General features: G+C 47.8%; 1 protein-coding gene across 1 annotated transcript in view; it reads left to right on the top strand.

Annotated features, from left to right (window-relative positions):
• The first annotated feature begins 2316 nt into the window (after positions 1 to 2316).
• Positions 2317 to 15203, top strand: part of COPS5 (COP9 signalosome subunit 5) — a 52313-nt gene continuing 39426 nt past the window's right edge. The window contains exons 1-2 of the mRNA XM_029591418.1: positions 2317 to 2570; positions 10458 to 10692. Coding sequence (XP_029447278.1) covers positions 2434 to 2570; positions 10458 to 10692 — 372 coding nt within the window. The 5' untranslated portion in view covers positions 2317 to 2433. The remainder of the gene's footprint in view (positions 2571 to 10457; positions 10693 to 15203) is intronic.

The following is a 15203-nucleotide window of genomic DNA, read 5'->3' as shown; positions in this document are numbered from 1 at the left end:
CAGTTTTTCTCTGCGCATTTGTATTTATATTTTATGGTCTCTTTATTTTGTATTTGGCAAGGGTCTGTCTGTGTTTTACATCTGTGACTTAGGTGAGGTATTCTGATAGCATGTTGTTTCTATATAGGGACCTACAGCAGCTGGACTTGTTCAGTTTTCCTCACAGGAGGTATATTAGTGTTTTAGGGCCTGTTGTAATATTTGCAGTATTGCCTTTTTATAGGTAGGATTGTTACTGTTTTGAGTCTGGCAGTTAGGGTGTTATGATATGGCAGGCTTCCTATAGGTCCCAAGTACAGTTTTTGCAGGATTTTGTATTATACAGTACAATGTTCTTGATAGTGGAGGGAGTTTGTGTTGCTGTTAATGAGGTGACACCAGAATTTGATTTTTTTTTTTTTTATGGTAAGTGGTAAGGGGAAGTCACCTTGTTCTGCTCTGCACCCTTTCAGACCGATACAGTAAAGTTCGCGGGAGAGCGGGCGAGCACAGGCCAGTGTTCTGTGCGCGCGATTCAGTAATCTAAAATATTTAAATTAGGGCTGGCGGTAAAAAGAGGCACAAGGGACACTAGCGCATCCCTAGCGCCTTTTTGGACAGGAGTGGCGGCTGTCAGCAGGTTTGACAGCCGACGCTCAATTTTGCCAGCATCGGTTCTCGAGCCCGCTGACAGCCACGGGTTCGGAAACCGGACGCCGGCAAAATTGAGCATCTGGTTTTCAACCCGCAAGATGCTGGCCCGTTTAACTTTTTTTTTTTTTTTTTAACTTTTGGGACCACCGACTTAATATCGCCATGATATTAAGTCGGAGGGTGCACAGAAAAGCACCCCCCTTGCTCGCGCATCTTATAAAATCAGGCATCCATGCGCACATGCAACCTTTTAAAATCTACCCCATAGTGTGTAGTACCCTTATTCATCTAGGTCCTTTCATATTAAACATTGTTTTGAAGTATTGGCCAATTTTGAATTCCCTCCCCGGATTTTCTGACAATCCCATATTTGCCATGAAGAAAGGAAAGGATTTGAGGAATTTATTAATGTGAATGGATTGTGGTGAGGTGACTCATATAGAGATGGGACAATTTAAATGCTCTGGGTGATTCGGTATGTAATAATGTTTTAATTACACAGACATTTATCCATTCCCGGGTGAAATATCCATTTGTTCTTAAAGGACATTATACATGTCGATCGATTGGGGTAGTGTACACTATCTTGTGTCCATGCGATTTAATATATATAAGCCACATGAAATGAGAGATCAGATTAAGAATTATTCCTTCTGGAAGAGTTATTGACCTACCTTAGATGCACTGTCTGGGAAAAAGGGAGAGGAATCATACCTAAAAAGTCTGAAAAAATCCATTTCAGTGCCTAATTTTCTGTGCTTCTAACTGATGAAACAAATATATTAATACAGACACAAAGTTTTCAGGCAACACTACATGATTTAATGTATAGCAACTAACATGTTTGCTAAACTTACTATGATACTTCAACACTGGTCATCCATAGCTATAGTATTAGTTTGATGTCAACACGTCACAGCTTCTTAAATTTATAATACCCAACATCTGATGTGTTACTATTACTACTATTTATCATTTCTGCTAGATATTCGCGGCACTGTGCAGATACACATGAGGCATATGGTCAGCAGAATCATCTCTGCTCAGTTCCTGGCTCAGATCTTTTGTGCCCCACGCTGGCTAGGGCCAAGAGGTTTTGAGAATATGATACCTTGCCAAAAAAACTAAAACTATGAAATACGACTACATAGAAAATAATAAAGATCCAACTCCACCGGCTCCCTGTTCATTTCTTCCCTACTACAAAACTGCAGACCACACTTTATCTCGGACTCCTCTTGATGGCCCCATACTTTAAATTTAAAGACTCTCAATGCTTTCTTATTGCATATTCCCCTCCCTCTTTTTTTTTTCTTCTGGGATGCTGTTACAGCTGCATGCACTCCCTTCTTGGCAGGGAGAAATTCAATCCTCCTGGGGCTGTCACTCCCACACTAACCACGGGAAGTCGCTCTCCGTAACAGCAGCTCCGCGCACCCCAGGCTAGAACCGGCGAGACTCATAATGGACCGTACCATTTCTACTCAAGTGGACTTTAAAAATCTTCTTGGCTCTCTACTCTTTCTAATCCCTCCTCGACGATCCAAGAAGAGCGTAAATAGTATAGAACGTTGAGATGCATGTCTGCGTTTCTCTTCTGCATTTGACTAAGAAACGCCTACCGGTGTCGTGCCCGTACCCCTCCTCAGATATCCCTGGTAGTGTCGTCCCCCTCCTGACGTCACTCCGCCGCGTCCTAGCTCCGTCGCTCTAGGTTGACGTTGCTCTGCCGCTGGCCGGGCCTAGTTTTGTTGGTCCCGGTTAACGTGGACGTCAGGGTTGGGGTTTCGTGACTCCGGGATGGCGGGGGCCGGTGTGGCGCAGAAGAGTTGGGAGCTCGCGAACAACATGCAGGAGGCACAGAGCGTGGACGAGATCTATAAGTACGACAAGAAACAGCAGCAGGAGATCCTGGCGGCCAAGCCCTGGACCAAAGAGTGAGCTGCGGGGGTGTGCTAGTGCCTGTCGAGTTTTCTGGAAACCTGGCTCTACTTTTAAGGCCCCTAAATCTGGCAGTTTATGACGTGGATTACGAACATTTGTACACATAGGCTTCCTGAGATTGCTGCTCACATTGTCATTCCTTTGCTTTTCACTTAAACAAGCCCTCCTTACCATCTTTGTTCACAGCATACATAGTTGTGGGGATTCCTTGCGTCATTATTATTATTTTTTTTATGTGGGTGGCAGCTAAATCCAGCCACCCCCTATCCCTCATCCTATTTTCAGCTGTTGTCAGTGTATAATTTGAACTGTTCACCTCGGATTGTAGGTCCCCTCGGACAGATGCAGTCCATTGCTAATTTATAATGTTTTGTACCTCCAGGTACCTGTTCTTCAGCCATACATTAAGGTTCCTGGTGTGGCATATCGTTTCCTTTCCCCCCCCCCCCCCCCAAATCGCCTCCGCACACAGCTCGCTCGGGTAACGCCTTAGAAAAGGCTATGGATCTTGACAGCGGCCTAAAACCCTTTCCTGATTCATTGAGCTTTTCCTGTACAACACTGGCTTAGTTCCTATCAAGTCATTTGTCCCCTCGTGAACTATGATGTGAACCTCATCTTCCCTTGTTTCTACTCCAGCAATCCTAAGAATGTTTTTTATGTCACTGCTAGCCGTGGAACCTGGTAGTTAGTTAACCTTGTCTCTCTCTAGTCTTGATCTCAAATCTATTCTTCTGATGATAGTGTCCCCTATCAAAAGAAGTTTCCTATTCCAGAATCCTGTGCCCCTAATTTTGAATTCTCCTCTTTACTCCACTTCCATCTTCAACTTTTCAGAGGAATAGCCGTGATAGTCTGGTGTAGCAAAAATGACACAAGGTGAGTGGCATCTTATAAATACTAGCCATTTTATTGAGACGTGAGCTTTCAAGGACAGTGTCAACTGCATCTGATAAAGTGGACCCTCCTCAAAAACTTATGCCTCAAAGTGGTTAGTCTATCAGATGCCACCCATCTCTTACGTCACTGCTAGCTGACGAGGTGGGTGGCATCTTCAACTTTCATCTTCACCTTTGTTTTCACTGCATGGCCCTCTATAGGACATTGCTTTCCTGAAGAAGTTGAGTAATGGTATCCTTTGGGGGACATGTCTCTCAATCACAGCCTTATATAACTGAAGCCACTATAATGTTTGCTTTTGTTCCTAGATTTTTGGAATCCTCTAGGGGACAAGCCTGGATTTGCCAGTAGGCAAAATAGACCTGTGCCTAGTGTGGCAAAAATTGGGGGTGGGGGGAGGTCAGCAGAACAACCCGATATGTTCTCTGCCATCCTGTTACCTCTTAGGCAATGTGTCAAGAACAGGAGAGGAGTGGGGATACCTGAGGAAACAAGCAGAGCAGGGAAAAACCACTCTGCTTCCTAATCCAAACCCTAATTTCCTATCCTGTTACTGCCTTTGCTGTCCTTTACCTGGATAACTTTTCTGCTTGTTGGCTTACTCAATATGCACCTCTTTATTTTTATAATATAAACATTTCCTAGCAAGTAGCCAGATGGACTCAGGACCAATGGGTATAGTGCATTCCTGATGGGAGATGGGGTCAGATTTCAAAGTTGACGTCAGCGTACATTTACCCGTGAGCATGCTCAGCTCTTCAGTATTTCTCCGTCTCCCATAGTAGATCCGGACACTGTTCCACAATAGTGTTAACAATTACAGCAAAAAAAAGAAAAGAAATCTACAGCAAAAAAAGAAAGAAATGTACCTTTAAGAAGATCGATTCCCACTCTCCTATGGTGAAACCTAAGGGTCCCTCCCCCAGTCAAGAATGCCTGAGGTGATTTCTGATATCCCTCAGAGGTGTGCCTTGGTCCCGGCGTGGACTTAGCCTCCAAAGTGGCTGAAAGGTAGCGGGTGCGCATCCGAGTGCGGCGGTGAAGGTAAAACCCTCCCCCCCGCAGCTGGAGACCGCCCGATACACAAGTGGTAAGCGACAAGACCAGGTAAGAAGGAAACTTTACTTTAAGGTCTCCAGAACTTGGATCGCCGTACCGACTCTGCTTCCAGCGAGTTAGAGGGCATTCCGATCGGGTTGAGCAGCCTTGGTTAGGCTAGACCCCGATCCGGTCCAAGGGTCCACACACGCGGAGACCCTTAAGGGGGGCGCCATCTTCCCTCCCCCTCAGCTGTATGCGCAGGATCTTCCGGCGGCCTATACGCATAACTTGTGTGCACCCCATAGAGTCGCGCGCATAGCTGTGCGAGCAGTGGTGAACAGAACTCGGATCCGAGTGCACATCCGAGCCGCGCACACACCGACTGGAGCGCCTCCAGGCGAATAACTACGGCTGCGCACAAACTCTCTTTGTGCGCCTAATTACGGCTGTGCATGTGCCATGCGCATATCTACGGCCGTGCACAATTACTGGGCGCATTACTACGAACGCGCACAAATACAGAACGCATATCTCCTGCCACGCACAAATGCCGAGCACATAAGTATGGCTGCGCATAAATTCTCGCACGCGGTGAAACTTGTGCGCCTAGACATAGATCAATGGCGCCGGTGTCTAAGAAGGCCCTCTCTTTGCACAGCCTGCCACATAAGAGCCGCGCAGACTGAATTGAAGTCCTGCCTATGTCCGCGGTGCGAAGAACCCAGGGGGAATGGACCCCCGCTGTCGGAGGGGTCCGAAACTACTGAGGATTGATCCCCAGACCTATGTATCTCAGCACAGCCTCCCCACAGGAGGACACCTCTGGGGCATCACTCCACCCCTACCCTGGGATCAACATAGACCCAGGGGCCTCCTCTTGGGTGGAATTCTTGAAATGGCTGTGAACAGCCTCTGCTGCACACCAGGCTCAACCCAGGCTGGGAGCACAAGATCCTCCCGGCACTATCCAAGAATTTCCCTATTAGGGGCCCAGACACCTCAGTGAGGAGAGTGACTCCCTGGAGGAAGGAGAAATTTCCCCAGGGATGGAACCATATTGAACCATGCTTCACTTCTTCCACAAGGACGAATTACCAGCCCTTGTTTCTCAGACTCCGAAGACACGGGGCATTCCAGGCACTGATCCTATGGCAGATCCAAAGAGGAATTCCATCTTGGTGCTCTCTTGTAAGGCCTCATGCTACTGTCCTATGTTGGAAGCTATCCAGGAACTGATTGACCTGGAATGGAATGCCCCGGAGGCCAACTTCAAAGGAGGGGGGGGGGGCGATCCTTGGAAGGCCTATACCCCCTGGAATCTGCCGCCAAGGAGCACCTGCGTTCCTGAAAGTGGATGCTATGGCCTGTGCAGTCTCAAAGCAAACAACGATTCCCTCTGAGGGAGGAGCGGCCCTGAAGGACAGACGACTGGAGTCCATCTTTAAGCATGCCTTCGATGCAATAGCAATGACACTGCAGTTTGCTTTCTGCTGCGCACTGGTAGCACATGTCTGATTACTCCTCTCGAGAGACGCAAATTCGGCTGGAAATACGATGGAATCTGCGGCATCCTTCCTCACTGATGCAAGCTCAGACCTTGTGTGCACCCCAGCCAGAGGCGTTGCCTCGGTAGTAACAGCCAGAAGACAACTATGGCTACGAAATTGGTCTGCGGACACGACATCTAAAGCGAATTTCATGAGATTCCCCTTAAAGAATCTCTCTTGTTCGGGAGCATTTTGGAGAAGTTAGTCAACAAATGGGGCAAATCTCTAGTGCCCCGACTAATGGAAGATAGAGGTAAAAGACCCCAGCGTTCCTCCCCCAGAAGGACCTAGGGCAGACGTTCGCAGCACTTTAGATCCTACAGGAACGCAGTTCCAGGTACCTTGCCCCTCCGGAAGGAACCAGTCCTCCTGGAGCAGACACACCAAGAGGGGAGCAGGACCGGGGGACAGGCTTCAGCCATATCCCACATGAGAATAGACCACCCCATCCACAGGAAGAAGCCATAGGGGGTTGACTTGCTCTCTTCTACCAAAGATGGGTCAATAATAATGTCTGACAAATGGGTCCTAAATATCATTCGATAGGGGTACTCTCTGGAATTTCGCTGCATCCATCAAGACAAAGTTATGAGATCACCCTGCCACTCTCACTCAAGAGAGGCAGTAGAAACCACATTAACAAGACTACTCAGTCTGAAGGCAATAACTCCGGTGCCCATGCCCCAGCAAACTACTGGGCGCTATTCCATCTGGTTTTCATTTCCAAGAAGGGAAGGGTCATTCCGACCCATCTTGGCTCTCAAGAACGTCAACAGTCATCTACGGATGCCACATTTCCGCAAGGAAACCCTGCATTCCGTTATAATGGCAATACAACCGGGAGAGTTCCTAACCTCCCTGGACCCTTTCCGAAGCCTACCTTTACATCCCAGTTCATCAGGATCACCAGTACTTCCTGCGTTGTGTGATACTGGGTCACCACTACCAGTCCCGGGCGCTTCTCTTGGGCCTAGCAACCGCCCCCAGGACCTTCACCAAATCATCGTGGTCGTGGCAGCAGCACTGAAGAAGGAAGCGGATCCTGGTACATCCTCACCTGGACGGCGGGCTGATCAGGGCAAAATCTTCGGAGGAGAGCAGGCAGGCGACCAGCAGAGTCAAGAGCCTACTGCAGGAGCTCGGTTGGGTCGTGAACACCAAACAGAACAGTCCTCCTTCCCCCAAGGAGGAGAAAACTGAAGTAACAATCATGACAATTGATGCATGCTTCAAAGTATAGGACTGCCTTCAAGCCTGTGGCCTCAAGGATCAACCCCGGAGGTCATTCCGTGAGCAAGTGCCCACACACACACAACCGCTCCAGCGCTCCCTACTGTCACGATGGAATCCACTGTCCTAAGACTACCCAATTCACCTCCAACTACCAGCAGAGGTTCATGCTCAACCCCAATGGTGACTACAGGAAGTCCACCTAAGCAGAGGAGTAAGCCTATCCCCACCGAACCGGATCATGCAAGCCTGCGAGGGTGGGGAACCCACTGTCAGGAACTGACGGTCCAGGAACAAGGGAACAAGAAAGAGGCGGAATGGAACATAATCCGCCTGGAAGCTCGAACAGTCAGGCTAGCGTGCCTGCGATTCAGCCACAGACTCCGGGCGAGTCAATCAGAATAATGTCGGACAGTGCGACAACAATGGCTTACATTAACCGCCAGAGAGGAACCAAGAGCCGGCAGGTGTCTATGGAGATAGACCCTCTCTTGACAGGGCCGGAGATAAACCTACGAGGGATCTCGGCCTCCCAATTTGCAGGAAAAGATAATGTCTCAGCAGATTACTCCAGCAGAGAGAGCCTAGACCCGGCGGAATGGACACTGTTGACCACAGCCCTCCAACTGATAATAAATAGTTAGGGCCTCCCAGCTTTGGATCTACTGGCATCCCGGCTCAATGCCTGAGTTCCCAGTTCCCTCAGTCACAGACGAGAACCACAACCCTGGGGACTCGACGCTTTCGTCCAAACCTGGTCACAGGAAGACCTATTGTACGCTTTCCCATGGCCAACACTGGGCAGAGTCACCTGCAAGATAGAGCACCACAGGGGACTAGTTTACTAGTCACCTCGGATTGACCAAGATGACCATGGTATGCAGACATGCGAAGACTACTTGTGGGGAACCCTCTGTGCCTACCTCCACACAGAGATCTCATCCGGCAGGGCCCGATCCTCCATGTAGGTCCGTCTCAATTCCCTCTTCCGGCCTGACCCGTGAGAGGCCCAGCCTGAAGAATCGCAGTTACACAAGGCCGTGATGAACACTCTGCTTCCAGCGCGCAAGGTTTCCACATCCCTGTCTTGCATATGGATCTGGAGAGTATCCGAAGCCTGGTGTAAAGAACCCCACGGGATTCTCTCACGGACAGCCAATAATCCATGATCCTGGAGTTCCTGCAGGACGGTATGAAGAAGGGGTTGGCTCTCAACTCCCTCAAGCTTCGATTTCCCACACTGATCGGCTTCACTGCCAAAGTAGACAGCATCAGACTAGCAACCCATCCAGATGTGTCCCACTCCTGGAAAGGGATTAAACAACTCCGACCACCCCTAAAGTGGCCAGCACCTCTATGGAATCTCTACCTGGACAGGATTTTCTGCAGACCAACTAATGGTCTGCCACTGCGCCTCATAACATTGAGTGCAGCATCCTTGCTACTTCAGCTCGTTGCATCTCCGAACTCAGGCACTATCCTGTCGGGAACCGTCCCTAGGCTCACGCCTAGAACTGTACAACTGCGCACGGTCTCCTTCATCTTACCGAAAGTGGTTTCCCAGTTTCACGTGAACCAAACCATCTCGAGACCATCTTCAGATGAACATAAGGAGTCTGAAGACTCCACCCCCTTCGCCATCTAAATGTTGGCAGACTCCTAGTCAGATACCTGAAAAGATCGGGACCTGTGTGCAAAACTGATAGCCTGTTCATTCTTCACAGCGGGAAGGAACAAGGGGAAGCGGCATCGTGGGTGACCATAGCCCTCTGGATCAATTAAGTAATTAATGCAACATACATAGAGGCAGGAAATCCATTACCTCTACAAGTCAAGGCGCATTCTACAAGGGTCCCAAAAAGCAAGAAGGTAGGCGATCTAGAAAAGCCGTTAGGAAAACAAAGGAGGTAGATGCCAAGGTCTTTTTCAATTCTTTATTGTAGTGGAGACGTATTAAAATATTGCAGCCCAACTCTGGTCGAGTTTCGCCATTCACATAACGGCTGCCTCAGGGGCTTAGATGTTTGTTACTTGGAGTGGAGACTCTAATCTGGAAGCAAAGCGTAAGATTCAAAGCTATTACAGAGTACAGCTGCACAGATCACGCTGATGCACAAGCTTATAAGCTTGCTCAGCAACCCTGAGTCCAAAACATACACATCTAAGCCCCTGAGGCAGCCGTTATGTGAACGGCGAAACTTGGCCAGAGTCGGGCTGCAATATTTTAATACGTCTCCACTACAATAAAGAATTGTAAAAGACCTTTGCATCTACCTCCTTTGGCATTCTACAAGGGCCCAGGCAGTCTCCTGGGGTGAAACCAAGCCACTTTTGCCAGCCGAAATCTGTTGGGTGGTGACATGGTCCTCCCTACACACCTTCTCCAGGTTCTACTGCCTGGATGTTCGGGGCCAGGGAGGACACAGCTTACGCAAGGGCAGCACCAAGTGGGCCACGGGCAGCCTCCCACCCTGTAGGGTAGAAGCTTTTGTACATCTCATTGGTCATGAGTCCATCTGCCTCCACGCTAGGAAGTGGAGAAATTACTTACCTGATAATTTCGTTTTCCTTAGTGTAGACAGATGGACTCAGCATCCCGCCCACGGCTGCCCCAGAGTTAGAGAACCTCGGATATCAAATCTCGAGATTGAGCAAGCAAGGGTAAGCCACGGCCTACCTCTAATCCAAGACACCCGCAGTTGCCCAGGTGTCTGCGTTCATTGTTTCAGTGCACTGGTGGTCTCCAGTTTTAAATTTTACATATATATAATCAGTTGAACCGGTTGAAGGCCAATCAAGGGTAATCACGTTTTAAGCAATATATATCCACACTGGCTTTTCGAAGAGAATACTGAAGAGCTGAGCATGCTCACGGGTATATGTAGGCTGACGTCAGCTTTGAAATCTGACTCAGTCTCCCATCTGCTATCAAGAATACACTATACTCATTGGTCCTGAGTCCATCTGTCTACACTAAGGAAAACGAAATTATCAGTTAAGTAATTTCTCCAATGGAAATGTTTTCTCCAGTGAAGTAGGGAGATGGCAGTAGTGTGATAGTCCTGTCTTTTTCTCATGGCTGTTTTACAGTTGAGCAAGGAGAGAAAGTATATTTTATTGGAAGTAGCTGATTAACTTTTTTTATTTTTTTATTTTGCTTAGCCATCACTACTTTAAGTACTGCAAGATCTCTGCCTTGGCCCTGCTGAAGATGGTCATGCATGCCAGATCAGGAGGCAATCTAGAAGTGATGGGCCTAATGCTTGGCAAAGTAGACGGTGAAACTATGATCATCATGGACAGCTTTGCCTTGCCAGTGGAAGGCACGGAGACCCGTGTGAATGCCCAGGCTGCTGCCTATGAATATATGGCTGCATACATAGAGAATGCAAAGCAGGTATGGGTTTAACTGGACCTGATTTCTCCTCTCATAATATAAGCACTCTTCCACAGCATTGTTTAGCTAGGATTTCCAAGCACTGTTGCCACTAAAATGTAAGTAAATGGACTAAACAGCAGCATGCTGATCAGGTGGTGTTTAATTGATGATATGTAGTTAAAAATAGGACACTTAACAAATTGCAAACATGTATTTCTGCCAAGTAGAAGTTCTGCTTAGTAACACCTTGAACCAGGTGACAGCAGTCTACAAAATCTCATCAGAACATAGGGTTGCTAGGCAAGAGAAGATGAACTGTTAATACTAACGAATGACCACATAGAAATGTTTGTCCTCGCAAAATTCTGACGTGTTCTAGCAGGTTTGCTCATTCACTAGCCTGTGGACTGAGAGCAGTCCTCAGTGGCATTTTTGCCAGTCTTAGAATGGTAGTTATTGGAGGAGAAAGCAGATCTGTGTGGCAGCTGCCCTCTGCAGCCACTAGGGAACATTCTCTAATGCCTTAAACCACTGGGCAAAAATGTCCTGATAGTGGCTTTGCTTCAGGCCCCGCAGCACTGCCTACTGCTGTTGCTTTCAGGTGTGAGGGCAGACATGGATGTTGAAAGGTTAATCCTTCAGCCACTTAACCTTTCTGAACCAGTTTCCCGTGTCCTGATTGCTTCATGGAAGCCTTCCACGAGAAAATCTTATTCTTACAAATGGACCAGGTTTACGTCATGGTGCTCTTCTCAGTCCCTTGACCCCTTTACCTGTCCAATCATGAAGTTTCTGGACTATCTCTGGCACTTGTCAGAGTCAGGTCTAAAAACTTCCTCCATCAGGATGCATGTCAGTGCGGTAGCCACCTTCCATACAGGTGTCGGGGATGCTCCCATATCAGTACAACCCCTTGTAACACGCTTCTTGAAGGGCTTGCTTCACCTCAAGCCTCCTTTGCGTCCTCCGGCCCCTTCTTGGGACCTCAGCCTAGTTTTGGGTCGGCCCATGAAACCACCATTTGAGTGTCTTCAATCCTGTGACCTTCAATATCTCACCTGGAAAGTGATTTTCCTTCTGGCAATCACTTCCGCTCGCAGAGTTAGTGAATTGAAGGCTCTAGTTACCTATCCACCTTACACTAAACTTCTGCAGGACCGTGCAGTACTCCGCACTCACCCTAAATTCTTGCATAAGGTAGTTTCGGAGTTTCATCTCAATCAATCCATTATACTACCTACCTTTTTTCCCAGGCCCCATTCCAATCCAGGAGAGCAGGCTCTGCATACCCTTGACTGCAAACAGGCTCTAGCGTTCTACCTAGACCGTACAGCTGCCCACAGGAAAAGCACTCAATTGCTTGTCTCTTTCCATTCCATCAAATTGGGGCAGCCTGTGGGTAAGCAGACTCTCTCCTCCTGGTTGGCGGACTGCATATCCTTTTGCTATCAGCAAGCGGGCATTCCACTTCAAGACCGTGTTAAAGCACACTCTATGAGGGCCATGGCGACTTCAGTAGCACACCTACGATCGGTGCCACTTCCTGACATTTGCAGGGCTGCCACCTGGAGTTCTGTCCATACTTTTACAGCCCATTATTGCTTAGACAAAGCCAGAAAACAAGATTCCATCTTCAGCCAGTCTGTCTTGCGCAACCTATTTACAACGTGACGTACCAACACCCTTCCACCTGTCCGGTGGGGTTCAGGATGCCCTCGGCCAAATTTCATCCCAGGCCTAGTGCCTTGCATGCCTGCGTACATTTGGTGCATGCTCGGACATCCTCAGCTCGGTACTCGCCCATTTGTGAGGACTACCATCCTGCTTGTCCTGTGAGAAAGCAAATGTTGCTTACCTGTAACAGGTGTTCTCACAGGACAGCAGGATGTTAGTCCTCACGAAACCTGCCTGCCGCCCCATGGTGTTGGGTTTGTAATGTTTTCTTATTTTATTTTCGGCACTACCTGTAGCTTTTTAACAAGACTGAAGGGGGACCCCTGCTGGCTGCAGGGTTAGTGCCATGCTGGGCATGCCCAGTAGGGGCCAGTCAAAGTTCTGGAAACTTTGACAAAAGTGTTCCGTGATTGGGCTCCATCCTGTGATGTCACCCATATGTGAGGATTAACATCCTGCTGTCCTGTGACAACACCTGTTACAGGTAAGCAACATTTGCTCAATGACGCCTAGATCCTGTTCCTGAATGGTGTCTCCTAATGTGGAACCTTGCAATATGTAGCTATAATTTGGGTTATTCTTCCCTAAGTGCATCACTTTGCACTTGTCCACATTAAATTTCATTTTCCATTTCATGCCCAGTCTCCCAGTTATATACCTTTTACTCCAGAGACAGATAATAATTGGGAATTTGCTGATTGTAAAGCACAGGCAAGCTGGCACCATGCTAATAATAATCTTAAATAAACAGGACCATTATGTAAAGAACGGATGGTCACTATCAGAATTTTAAACTTTAGATGTTTTTCTATGGGGAGCCATTGTAAATTCTGCAGTACAGAGGAGATGTGATCATGTAGACCACAATCAGTAATCAATCTAGCTACTGCATTCAAGAGCAATTGCATGACTTTCAGTTGATAACCTGACAAACCAATGTACAAAGCATTACAGTTGATTGTGGGCATTATAAATGCTTGAATCACTGATCTAAAATCTTGACTCTCCAAAATATATTTGTCTTCATAGTTTTCTCAACTTGACAAAACAGTTTCTTACCACTGATTTTACTTGAGAATGGAAAGAAAACATAGTATCAAAATAAAAGCCTACATTTTTAACAACTTCAGAGAATGATATAGTAACATCTTCAAATGAGAAATGTGGCAGTGGAACACTAGATACAGTTTGGGTTACATGTAAGTCTTCTGACTTGGAAACATTCAAAAGCAAGTTGTAATTTTTCATCCATGCCTTCACCAAGGACAAGTAGGATGGTGGTCCTCACACATGGGTGAATCCCTAGCTACAGGCTGCTCCCCAACACAAAAGGGGGACCAATAGACACCAACCATGTGCCAATGCGTACAAAAACTACAGTGCTGTTGGTAACGGAGACAGAGACAGCCTGAATCCAAACAATGGGCCCTAGGCAGGGAGAGCTGGATTCTACAACTCAGCAATTTTGAAGGACAGACTGGCTGAACCTACAATAGTGAGATGCGAATGTGTGGAGAGAACTCCATGTCGCAGCCTTGCAGATCTCCTCCATGGGAACTGCTCACAAGTGGGCCACCGACATTGCCATGGCTATAACAATGAGCCTTGACATCCTCAAGATGCAGTCCCACCTGGGCATAACAGAAGGAGATAGTCTGCTAGCTGATTGGATAGTTTCTGTTTGGCAATGGCAACTCCCAACCTTTTGCTATCAAAAGAAATAAAAGGTCGGGTGGACTGTTTATGGGCTTCTGTCCGCTCCAGAGAGAAGGCTCTCTTGCAGTCCAAACTGTGCAATGCTGGTTTGCCTTGGTGCGAATTGGGCCTGGGAAAGAATGTTGGCAGGACGATAGACTAGTTAAGATGGAAGTCCATCAACAACTTAGGCAGGAACTTAGGGTGCATGTGCAAGACCACCCTGTCATGATAACATTTAGTATAAGATAGCTAAGTCACTAAGGCCTGGAGCTCGCTGACCCTGAGCGACGAAGTGACAGCCACCAAAAATATGACCTCCTAGGTCAGGTACTTCAGGTCAGGTGCACAGCGGCTCAGAAGAAGCTTACATCAGCTGAGCTAACACCATGTTGAGGTCCCAAGACACAGCGGGAAGCCTTAGGGGAAGCTTCAACTGAAGCAGGCCCCATATAAAATGTACAACTATAGACTGTACAGAGATGAGCGTACCATCTGCACCATGGTGGTATGCGCCAGTTGTACTCGGATGGATCCTAATGGAGTTGGTTTTCAAGCTAGCCTCCGATAGGTGTAGAAGATAATCAAGCAGCTTTTGTGGGGGGCAGGAGAACTGATCTAGGGCCTTCTGCTCACACTACACAGAAAACTTCCTCCAGTCTGTAGGGCTTTCTAGAAGCCACTAGGACCCGAGGCATATCCTCTGAGAGATCGAGTGGTTGCAGAATTAACCTCTCAACATCCAGGCTGTGAGCAACAGGGCCTGGAGGTGGGATACTGCAACCTCCCTCAATCCTGCATGATGAGATCTGGGGAAGTCCCCAGACTGTTTTTTCCAGGTGGATAACTCCCATAGGACTGGAAACCAGAACTGTCTCGGCCAATGAGAGGCTATGATGATCATCGTCCTTCTGTTTTCACAAAGTTTCAAGAGATTCTTTGCCAGCAAAGGAATTGGAGGATTCATGTACAGAAGACCCTTGTCCGAATGACAAGCAAGGGCATCAGGCTGTTTGCCATCCTTCTGTACAGGGAGCAGAACAGAGTTACCTTCCAATCCAGGGGGATACGAACAGATCTCTGAATGGGCTCCCCCAGAGGCGGAAGATCTGATTCGCCACCTCCTGGCTCAGGGACCATTCGCCACCACGTTCTCCATA

The sequence above is a fragment of the Rhinatrema bivittatum genome, chromosome 2, assembly GCF_901001135.1.
Source record: "Rhinatrema bivittatum chromosome 2, aRhiBiv1.1, whole genome shotgun sequence".
NCBI classification, from domain to species: Eukaryota; Metazoa; Chordata; class Amphibia; order Gymnophiona; family Rhinatrematidae; genus Rhinatrema; species Rhinatrema bivittatum.
Note: the sequence above shows the minus strand (reverse complement) of the source record. Positions and strands in the feature narration are given on the sequence as shown.